This window comes from Elephantulus edwardii, unplaced genomic scaffold (assembly GCF_000299155.1).
Source record: "Elephantulus edwardii isolate Elephantulus edwardi_28Jun2011 unplaced genomic scaffold, EleEdw1.0 scaffold00017, whole genome shotgun sequence".
In the NCBI taxonomy this organism is placed as follows: domain Eukaryota; kingdom Metazoa; phylum Chordata; class Mammalia; order Macroscelidea; family Macroscelididae; genus Elephantulus; species Elephantulus edwardii.
This window is the reverse complement of record NW_006399767.1, coordinates 25,855,584-25,867,443: the sequence shown is the minus strand read 5'-3', so window position 1 is coordinate 25,867,443 and position 11,860 is coordinate 25,855,584. Positions and strand designations below refer to the sequence as shown.

Here is an 11,860-nt window from a genome sequence, read left to right as displayed (position 1 = left end):
GTGGGATTTAGGAATGACAGAAGTCCTCCCCAGGGGCAAGCTCCCAAGGAGACTATGCTGATGAGGGTGTTCGGGAGAAGGGTGAGCCAGCAAGCAAGCGGCCTCTGAGGTTCTGGTTTTCAAGTCTTTGATGCTATTATGTACCTGTGGGGAGACCAGACCCCCTCTACTGTGATTCTGTTGGTTAAAAATGCAACAGGGTCTATTTATAGCACTTCAGTCATTTTAAAAAAACCCTCCTGCCCCTTCTCCCACTCAACCCAACTGTAGGAAAGGAGAAATTCACTAATTTTTTTCATCAGGTTTTTGCAGTGCCAATAAAGTTCAATCAAATATAAAACACAACAGACAGAACCAATCTGTTAGGATTATTTATCTCAAGGGACCCTGAACTGGATATTGATCTCTGACAAACTGAAATGAGCTGGACTTAGTCTGTTGGTTTAATTTCTACACACCAACAGTCATTTCCGTGTTTGTTCCACCTGGAGTGGTCCCATGCCACCCCTCGGTGAGTGCACTGGGCAGCAGCAGGGGGGACGCTTTGGGGAAGCTACTGGTTTTGCCATTGGCTCCCAGAATCACACAGACTATAACAAACTTGACATTAAACACTGCTTAGTCCTGAGTTGGGTGAAGCCCATGGAGGAGGGGGCTGAGTTCATGAGGACTCTTGTCCCTCCTTAGCGTGGCGTCATACATGGCCTTCAAGTTTCTCTTCTTCCATTGTTTGACTTTCTGTTCCTTTTTCATTGGTGGCTCCTTCTAAAGTCTTCTTGCTCATTGCTTTACTGGCTTCTTCCTGAGAGTAAGAAATCAAAAGGGTTAGAGACAAAAGTGAGATGTCAGATGACTTTCTGGCTCCTCCAGACAGTTTGTTGTGTGGAGGAGAGCAATGACTTCATTTAGGTTTGTTCACTGGGGTAAGCAAGGACTGTGCCAGCAGTGGCTATACTAGGGGCTCTCATCTTTCCCATCAAGTCCATGTGGCAAAAGGGGTGATTGTTGTTGATAAGTGCCATCAAGTCAAGTATGACTCATAGTGACCCTATGAACAGATCTGAACTCAGACTATGCTATGTCAACCTCATAATCTTGGACACACTTCAGCCCACTGCTGCAGTCACTGTGCCAATCCATTTGGTTGAAGGTTCTTCCTCCTTTGCTGACCCTCCATCTTCCCAACCATGATGTCCCTCTCCAAAGAACTGCCTCTCCTAGCATCATGTCTGAAGTATGTGAGAATAGGCTTTATCATCTTTGCCTCCAAGGAGCTCTCTGCCTGCCCCTTCTCCGAGATATATGTGTTTGTTCTGTTGGGAGCTCATGGGATGTTCATTACTCTTTCCCACACCATAATACAAAAGCATCAATTCTTCTGTCATCCTTATTCACTGTGCAACTTTAAGCAGAATAGTAAGTGATTGAAAAGATCATGGCCTGAATCAGGTGTACCTTCGTCCTCAAACTACACTATTGCTCCTCAATAATTTGGAGGTCACTGGCTGCAGACTTTTTCAGTGCACTGTTTCCTGGCTGTAGGTACCAACAGTGTTGATTATGGATCCATGTAAGAAGCCACTGACAGTTTCACTCTTTTCTCCATCTATCACAATGTTGTGTATAGGTCCAGTGGTAAGAATTTTTGTTTTCTGGATGTTGTGATACAATCCATATTGAAGGCTGTGTTCTTTAATCTTCTGCCGCAAGTACGTACTTCAAGTTCTCCTCATTTTCAGCAAATAATGTTGTATTAGCTGCATAACGAAAATTATAGATGAATCTTCTTCCAATCCTGGTGCTTCATTCTTCTTCATAGACTCCAGCTTCTTGAATATTTGGTCAGCATACATACTGAATAAGTATGGGAAAAGGATACAATCCTGACACACATCTTTTCTAATTTCAAACCATGTAGTGTTTCTTTGTTCTGTTCAACAGCCTCTTGATCTAGGTATAGGTTTTGAATGAATACAACTGAGTGTTCTTGGACTACCATTCTTCTTAACATTAGTCATAATTTGTTACGATCCACACAGTTAAAGGTCTTTGCACAGCCAATAAAGCACAAATAGACATTCTTCTGGTATTCTTTGGTTTCAGCCAGGATCTACCTGACATGAGCAATTATAACCCTGGTGCCAAGGCTTCTTCTAAATCCAGCTTCAACTTTTGGCAGTTCTCTGTCTAGGAATTGTTCTAGCCATTTTTGAATGATCTTCAGCAGTATTTTGCTTGCATGTGATATTGATGTTCTTGTTATTGTTATGTGCCATCGAGTCGATGGCAACTCACAGCAGTTCTGAAGTCTGCCCTGTCCTGTGCCAGTCTCACTGACTCAAATAAACATACTCCCATTGCTCTAGTTACTATATAAATCCATCTCATCTGGGTCTTCCTTTCCTGCGCTGTCCCACCACCATTCTGAGCTTGATGCCCTTCTCCAAGGATTGTCCCTTCTGACCACATATCCAAAGTATGTGAGACAGTGCTTCAAAATCCAAGCCTCCAAAAAGAAACTTGGTTTCACCTTCTCCAACACAGACCTATTTGTTGCTAGGGGGAGGGAGACGCTGGAAGGGGTAGGAGAGAGTCCAAATGATGCTAATATTCAGGGAAAGGGAAGGGACAACCTCTGTAAAGGGAAAAATGCTTGTCTGTCAGATGTTATTCCAAAGCTAAGCATCCAAATTCAGACTAGGAAGAAGGATTGGCCATCACTTCTGAAATATAACAGGTCTTTGAAAACCCTATGGACAATATTAATGATATTGTTCAATAATTTCCACACTCTTTTGGATCATGTTTCTTGAGAATTAGAACAAATATGGATCTCTCCCCCTCAATCAGCCAGACAGTTGTCCACCAAACTTCCTGGCAGAGACTGGTGAGCATTTTCTAGATGAAACACGTCAATTGGTCACTGATTTCTGGGGCCTTATTTTTTGGCCATGTCTTCATGCAGCTTGACCTCCTTCCTTCATTACTATTGGCTCTTAATCATATGGTGCTTCCTGAAATATTTCTGTTTTGGCCAATTCTTTTTGGTACAGTGATCCTTTGTATTCCTTCCATCTTCTTTTGATGCCTCCTGGATCATTCAGGATTTTGCCCATAGCATCTCCAACTACTGCAACTCTGTTTAACAAAAGGGGTTAGGAGCTGAGAAATCACTTAGGATAAGGCTATAATTATGCTGAAAGGGAGGCTGACCACTCTCTACAGATATTGTTCCTGTCACATTTGCCAGGCTGACTTCTGAACCTCAAGATAAAAGAGCATGATAGTGGGGTTTCACATAATAGCCCATTTCCTGGGAAAAATGGAAGTCTCAGCAAGAAAGCTGAGGTGGGGCGGGGGGGTAGTAGAGGACAGTGGGAAGGAAATGAAATGACAAAAGCTTTGATATTTCTTTAGGAAATTTGTTGTCCTCATTTCTTACAGGGACATGCCAGGGTCTCACAAGCCTGAGCCCTTAGTAAGAGGAATATTTAATCTCTGGATCAAAACCAGCTTTGGATCAGAAGTTATTTCCCTCTATTCCTTTGCTTGTAGGGTGGTCTGTCTGTCTCTCTGCCCTACTTTAACATTCTTAGGACAAAAACTAAAGGGGTGTAAGATCAGCATTTTATCTTCCAGGAGGAGGATGGGTCCAACTCATACCTTTGCATCCTGCTCTGCAAACTTGGTGAACATGTTGGCGTAGATCTTGCGGTCCCGTTCGTTGTGCTCCTTCGCCTTCTTCTGGCACATGGAGATCTGTAGTCTCGCAGCCTTATTCTGGGGATTCACTTCCAATACCTTCTCAAAGTCACCTTTGGCTGACTCAAACTCATTCATAAGCAACTGGGCTTCACCCCTCCTGTACAAGCCCTTCTCGTTGGCACTGTCTAGCCCAAGGGCCTGTGAATAGATAGTGCACATTTTAGAAAGGATGAAGGTAATTCTTCTTACTTTGTGTGGAGATTTTGAAGAGAAAAGAAGTTCCGATTCACTCCGAATAACTTATCAAAGCTCTTTGGCCAAGGGAGGTGGAGGACACATACTGGAACAATAGTGCTTTATATGATTTATCAAAATATAGTAAGTTTCCCAAACACATTTTTACATTTAATGTAGTTTCTGTAAAGGCACCAAGGGAATTTGGAAAGGAAGCTCACAAGCAGCTCATTTTAAAGTTTATCAGAATAAGTAAATACCCAGGGATGGCTAAACAAATCTTGGAGGGTTAAAAAAGGGTAAAAATAATGGGGAGACCAGTCCTACCAGAGGGAGAGAAACATACTATAAAACTACTGAAATTAAGAGTTTTATTGTTAACATGTGGACAAACAAGCCAGAGCAACAGAACAAAGATTTCAGAAACAGTCACATGTATGTGTATCAACAAATTTAGTACAGACAAGGGTGATAATACAAACCAGTTGGGAAAAGACTAACTGATAAATAGTATCAAGATGGTGGCTATCACATAGAAAATAAGAGAGCAAAATTTCTACTTCCTATCATATTCACAAAATGAAATTTTCAATTATATGTTAAAAAAATCTCAAATATTTAACAGGACTATTTTACAACCTCACTGTATGGTCATGTGAGTCAGAATCAGCTCAAAAGCATATAATATCACAGTAGGAAAGACCTTTTTTTTTTAAAATTTTTTTTTTGAAAGACCTTTATAGCCAGAAAGGAAAAGAGAGATTCAACTACACATGTTAAAACCTTCTCTACCATCAAAAACATTAAAAGACAAATGAGAATATGTGTTATCATTTCTCACATTGTATTCTCTTATTCTTTGTCAGATAAATGTTAATAAGGACTCTGTCAATCAAAAGCAAAAAAAAAATCCAGTCAAAGAATGCAAAAGGGTAATTTATAGAAGAAACAAAAATGGCAAAAAGATGTGCAACTTCACTAGTGATCAAGAAATAAGAAACAGAAATTAATATATTCCTCTAGATAATACTGACAAAAAAGAAAGCAGTGATACTATTAAATCATAACATTCAATGTATTTAAATAGAAAATGTTTACTCCTTTTGACTTGATAGTTCTACTTTGAGGAATTTATTCCTCAGAAACAATGTCAAGTGTTCAGAGATACATATAAAAAACCTATAATATTAGAAAACTACATAAATAGCAAGACCATCTAAAAATCATACAGAACACAAGAAAGTAAAAGTCCACTTAATATTCCACTGGCCCTCTCTCCCAAGAAAACAGTAATTTACTTCCTATACCTTTAAATTCCCCATGTGTGATCCTCTCCAATCACTTAGGGTTCCCAAATTGAATAGTGTCATTTTGCAGTCTGATGTTTCTCAAACCTGCTCCTTTATCCCCAAACTGTCTTCCTAGCCCAGACCTGCCTCCCTCCATGTAATTTACTTGGTGTATTTGAACTTTTCTATGATATGACATTAAGTATAAATTTATATTAAGAAAGAATTTACAGTCAGTTCTTTATAGTTTCTACAGGTTGCCATAAACTTACAAGTTTTACCTCTAGCAGTCTGCAAATTCCAGAGGAGATTCCTGCAGGCTCTGGGGTCCCATTTGCCTCCTGGAACCTTATTAGCACATAGGTGCTACTTTGATTGACAGATGGAGTAGTGACTTCCCTGCAGCTGGCATTTGGGAGGTGGACAGTAAAGAATCGTGAGCAGAGGCTCAGACCACTGGCTTGCCCACTGTCACCTCTGGCTACAGGTTAGAGTTGCTATTGTGCCCTGGAATTCACGTGCTGTTGGTATCTGTAAACCTGCATATGTTACTCATTTTCAAATACAATTTCAGGACTTTTACAAGATCCCTTTTCTCGTAAAAAAACACCTCCCCTAGGGCTCCCTCCACCCTAAGGCCTTGGTTCCACTAGGAAGTGGTCACTTGCACACAAGGCTAATGGTGATTTGAACATCAGTGCACTATACTTCCTGAAAGAACTCAGCTGCCGGCAGAAGGTGGTGGTGAGTCTCTTATTCTTTTTAAGAGCCATCTACATAACACCCATGGCATGCATTCATTATTCCTTTGGAATACTTTCCTGTTTTTGATATGCATTTTTCTTGCACAATTAACATTGTTTCTGTAGAATTAATTTCCAGAAGCAGAAATATCGAGTCAGAAGGCAAAAACATATTCCAGTTTAAAATCTGTTTTTTCTCCTCTAAAGGATACATTCACACACATATGCTTGTCTAGGTATGAAAAACCAGAAGCAAAAGTGAATGGCTGTTTTCTTGGGAGAGAGGGTGAGTAGAATTTTTAATGAACTTTTACTTTGTTTTTTTCTGTAAGAATGAGTTTTAAATAATCATACTATTGAAATAGTTTTTAATAATAATAATAATGCATGGATTTTTAAAAAGTTGATTAGTAAAAACATTCCTCTCAAGGTCCAATCTGATACCAAGGCCAAAGGAAAGAATAGCTGGATTTTTAGGCCAAAGAAAGCAGCAGCTTGATAAAAACTTTCTTTAAAAATATATCACCACAGAAAATTCTGAATATAGTAAAAATATTTTAAAACTTCCACAATACATGGAAAAACAAATAATTTCCATCCATGTAAATAAACAGCAAACTGAAAGGTGTCCAACTCTTGGTTGAGAAGCTATAAAAGATGACTAAGCGTGGGTGGAGGGTGAACCCTGGAGTACCCGCCACCCACTGCCTACGAAACATTCTTTACCTTATCGCAACACTCCACGGCTTTGGTGTACTCTCTAAGCTTCAGGTAGCACATGGCCAGGTTCAGAAAAGCAGCAAGCAGAAATGACTCAGAAGCTTTTGATTCTTTTTCTGATAAACCATACTCCATCTCTAGCCAGGACACTATCTTTCCATACTGAATCACCGCCTGCATGTACTTGCCTCCCTAGGAGAAAAAAACACAAACAATTATTTGTGTACTGGCTGTGCAGGGGGACAAAAGAAGCACAAGTCACAGTCTTCACTCAGAAAATCAAGTCCTCATAATAAACAAAATAAAATGGGTGTTAGGCCAGTTTTTTTCTGTTCCCTGAAGACAGCACCGTTTCCCATTCTTGCCTGAGGTCACACTGACCAGCAGGTTTGGACTGCTCATTACCGCTGCTCCCAGCCTTGACTCACTACCATCACTTCTTTTTTTGAGGAGCAGTTCTTGCAGCAGGAGGACATTGAGGTTTTTGGGTTACTCTTTCCCCACCCCCGGGTGACTCTTTTTGCTAATATTTCTCATTCTTTCAAAAAGATGGGTAAGCAGTACATTATGCCAGTAGTTTGCTTGAAGGGGGAGTTAAATTTTCTTTTAAACAGTGACTGGTAGGGAGTTCAGGACTGTAGAGCAGAGACTATTATATTCTGGCAAGCCCCAGTGCCAAACACAGAAAAACAATAGTTCTCTCTAGTTAAGCCAGGAGTTAGCAGAAAGTTTTTTGTAAAAGAGGCAGATAAAAGAGGCTTCAGTGGCTAAAAAGGTCTCTACTGTGACTACTCAATTTCACCATTTGTGGGATAAAAGTAAGAGTGTTACTTTGTTCCAGTAAAACTTTATTTATAAAATAAGTAGTGAGCCAGATGAACATACTAATCCTTTAAACAATTGGCAAAAGAAAGATAAGCAGCTGAACAGCAGCACCTGACATAAGTCATAATTAGAACATAAACTGGAGCTCTGGTGGCCTAGTGGCAAGAAACTATGCTGCAATCCTGAAGGCGCATGGTTTGAATCCACCAGATGCTCCACTGGAGAAAGAGGGGCAATCACCTCCTATACCAACTGGATCCAACTCGATGGTACACACACACACACACACACACACACACCCCATAAATCATGTCAGTGTCAGTCAGCTATGTAGGAAAAAGCTCCTCCTAATATTTTTGCTCTTATGTGACTAGTGGAATTATAACAATTATGAATGAGCATATGAATTAATGACATATATAAGAGGTTTTGGGGTAGAGAAAAGGTGCTTACACTGTTTAAAGAAATGAAAGAAAGGAAAGCTAGCTAAACACACAAATAAAATGGGAGTCTAGGTGAGAGCTGTCCTTCACAGGGCAACATACCTCGCTGGCACATCTAACCGATGGCAGGTATGCAGGCAGACTATTAAGTTAGTAAGCTCAATGTTTGACCTAATGGCTACATAACATGTTGTTATGTACAGTCTAGTGAGAACTGCCTGACTCATAGCTGACTCTCCAGTAGGTTTTCAGAGGCTAGAAATTACATGCAAGGAGATTGCCCATCTTTCTCCTGCAGAACAGCTGGTGGATTAGAACTTCTTGCCTTTGTGTTTGCAGTGTAACTCCTTAGGCCACCAGAGTGTCCCTTTCTAAGACCAGGTCACTAGAATTTGCCATAGTTAAAGTTGTGAAGAAGTCTTAGAGTATAATTATGTCCCCCCCCCCCATGTACATCCTCTACCCAGTGACTCTGAATATGAGAAAAAGAAGAGGTTTGTGATAATGTCCCTGCAGTAAAGGAGACCAAGTAGCTGGCATGACTGAGGTCTGCTAAGAGAAAAGCAGCCTTGATGTCAACTTTGTGGTGACAAGAATAAGGCCCTGCTCCAACTGGAGGGCCTGGGCAATGCTATGGACCATATCACTCTTCACCAGACAACTGTGTAGGGAGGGGAAGGCCCCGGCCCTACTGTAGGAATGCAGTGCAAAAGGATTCTGAGGTGCTCTCAAAGAAAAATGTATCAACAAAAACCCAAACCCACCGATATCAAGCAGACTGCTCTTCACTCTGACACTGCAGAGTGTTTCTAAGGTTTTACATCTTTATAAAAGCATACTCCCACGTCTTTCTCCAGTGGAACAGGTACTAGGTTCAAACAGTTGAACAAAGGTGGGCAGCTGACTGCTCTGCCCACTGTATTGGCAGGGCTCCTTACAAAGGAAAAAGTTGCACACTGCCTTTGAGTAGGTTCTGACTCACTGTGACCCTCTGCTCGATTTCAGAGGCTAAACTGCAACGGTGGGTGGGAGGATAGGAAGCCCATCTCTTCCCCACGGAGCAGCTGGGGGATGTGAACTGCCAGAGAGGCTATGCCTTTGGGTTAGAAGGGCAACTCACTAGGGATCATACTACCAGAGCTCTCTCCTTATGAAGGAAAAGGGCACCAAAAATGAGTCTGCTATCCTTTCCGTCTCAGAAATTAAAAAAAAAAATCTAGATGAGATTCTTGGGGAAATAATATTTATCATAGTCTAAAGATTCCCACTCTTTTGAGTACTTCAAAAGAGCAAACCCAGACTTTACCACTGTCAGGGTTTGGTAACTGTACTGTCACTCTTTGTGAGCTCTTTCAGTACAGAAGACACATCTCCTTTGGAATACCCAGAATTTAGGAAAAAAAGACTGACAATCTGCTCGCACACCAAAGATTTACAGCCTTAGCACCACTCTGGGGCAGTGCATCTCTGTCTGCGAGTTCCTACGAGTAGGGATCAAAGGGTTAGGCCTAAGAATGGAATACTTACTTTCCACGAGCACGAGGGGGCGCAAAAGCTCCATTTTATGAAGGAAAGCACAGCAGGGTTCTCCGCTTTCCTCCAAGTCAGAAAAGAGCAACACCCACCAGGTCTAATAAGGAATGCTCTAATCCAACAGAATACTGTCAGCCACGAAAACTCACATCTGTGTGACTGACTCACACAATGCTTGGCATAATTATCATGTTCTTATGTGTTCTTAAGGGACCTCAGGTGACTTAGTCCAAAGGAGATGTGCTGTTAATCCAAAGACCGAGCCTCTCTGCCCTTCTATTTCTGAGGGAGAAAGACGGTCAGTCTCCTCTCATGCACTCTTATAGTCTAAGGAACCTGTCAGAAGGTCAGCTTTAAGTTGATTCCAAATCAGCACCAATGGGTTAATAGTTATTTGTTCTTAATTATTTTCAGTACAAAATAAAAAAGATCCTTTTCCTTTCTTCTTGATAGTGTTCAGAGGTTGAAATTAAGCATTTACAGTCATCCCCATGCAAAAAACTTAGTAAAATTCTGCACCACTAAAAGGAGAGAAGAAGGTGCTCTTGTAGCATAGGGCCAAGATCTTAACTAAAAGGCTGGCAATTTGAATACACTAGCAGCCCCACAGAACAAACATGGGCAGTCTCCTCCTCTAAAGAATTAGGCCCTGCAAGCCTGATGGAGGGTTACTATGAGTTGGAATTGACCTGATGACAGAAGTGGTTAATAGGAGCAATAAGGAGCCCTGGTGGTATAACAGTTAAAATACTTGGCTGCTAACTCAAAAGTTGCAGGTTTAAATCTACCACCAGCAGGAGAAAAAGACCTGGCAATACACTCTTAGAAAACCACATGGAACAGTTCTGCTCTGATCCATGGGGTTGTTATGAGTTGGAATTCACTTGATAGAATACAACAAGAGGAGAAATTTACTCATTTGGGTGTAAACTATGTTATCAGGTCAAAGGAAATAGAGCTTCAATGTTCAGCTGGCATGAAACACAGCTTTGAATTTTAGCCTCCCCCCTCACCCACACATCTGGACTCTGTGCATGTACTCAAGGTGCCAAGTCAAACACCCTGGAAAGACGAGGTCTGGAAGGGCCCTGTGGCAGATTGAAACCTGCCCTGAAATTGCAAAAGGGAATGAGTATAGCAGTCTCGCTTCCAACCATTTTGAAAAATTTTATAGTAAGAACTAAGCTCACTGTTGGGATCTTTTACCTATAATTATGAAGGTGCCTCAGGGAAGCCTGTAGTAGTACAGCATGTTCAGAGACATTCTGGGAGAAAAGTTTCAGATCAGTGGTTTTAAATCTTTTGTTCATTTTCCCCCAATGACCTAAGGTTTTGAAAGATTTTGTCTATCAAATTGCCATATTAGAAATAATTTGCTCCATATGTGTGACTGCTGATATAGATTTTTATCGAAAAATTTAGTAGTTTTAAGAAGGTTCCTAATATTACAAAATACACAAATAAAACTGTGGCAGCTGCAAGGATAATAAGCAATAAAGTTAAGTAATCATAAAGATTCTTACACACTGCTTTCTACTACTGATCCCTGAGTTTAGTACACATCTCTCTGTACACATCCAGGATATAGTCTAATAACTCAAGGTTTCAGGACATTATTTCCTTTCCAACAATGTTCTTCAAAGTTCTGTGTTTTTAACAACTAATTAGAGCTTCTAAATGGCTGAGCTGCTTGACTTCACTGAGTTCATACAAGTCTAGTCAAATGCCAAAAGCCTCAAACTCCCCAAATGGTTTCTATTTAGCAGTTTTGGAAATTACATAACGTATGGTTAAAAACATAAGAAATACAGTTAAAGACCTATGGTCTTTGTTAATTTTACAGACTATTTTCACTTTATTGTAGTGTACCGTGTATGTGAGTATATAAATAATCCACTAGGAATCTTAATTAAATACAGGCAGTTACTGGGTTAGGAATTCAACTTAAGAACAACCTGTACTTGCCCTTTAATATTATGTAAATTTTCTCTCACTATGAAATGACTGAACTAACTTCATTTGCAAAAAAATCACTTGCTATACCTGTAATTTTTAAATAATGGAAAAGGCTTAGAAGTTTTTCTTGCACTAAAGTAAGGCTAAATAAGAACTGTACGCACCTGTTTCAACATCTCCATAAATTCTTAAAGACACAGTTAGGAATAGATCTCATTCAAAATGGTGGAGCATTTAGCTCCCTGATTTCAAATCCTACTACACTGCCGTAGTGGTAAAGACAGCATGGTACTGGTACAATGACAGACACACAGATCAATGGAATCGAATTGAGAATCCAGAGATCAACCCATCTATCTATGGTCAACTGATCTTTGACAAGGAGATGAAATCAGTGAAGTGGGGGAACGAC

The 11,860-nt window shown here is 40.4% G+C and overlaps 1 protein-coding gene across 2 annotated transcripts in view; it reads right to left on the bottom strand.

Moving 5' to 3' along the window:
• Positions 1-289: 289 nt before the first annotated feature.
• Positions 290-11,860, bottom strand: part of FKBP5 (FK506 binding protein 5) — a 149,322-nt gene continuing 137,751 nt past the window's right edge. The window contains exons 9-11 of one of the 2 annotated variants that reach the window (XM_006882050.1): positions 6,698-6,883; positions 3,664-3,903; positions 290-802 (exon numbers count right to left, since the gene is read on the bottom strand). In XM_006882050.1, the coding sequence (XP_006882112.1) occupies positions 695-802; positions 3,664-3,903; positions 6,698-6,883 (534 nt within the window). In that variant the 3' untranslated portion in view covers positions 290-694. The remainder of the gene's footprint in view (positions 803-3,663; positions 3,904-6,697; positions 6,884-11,860) is intronic. The other variant, XM_006882049.1, reaches the window with a different exon arrangement.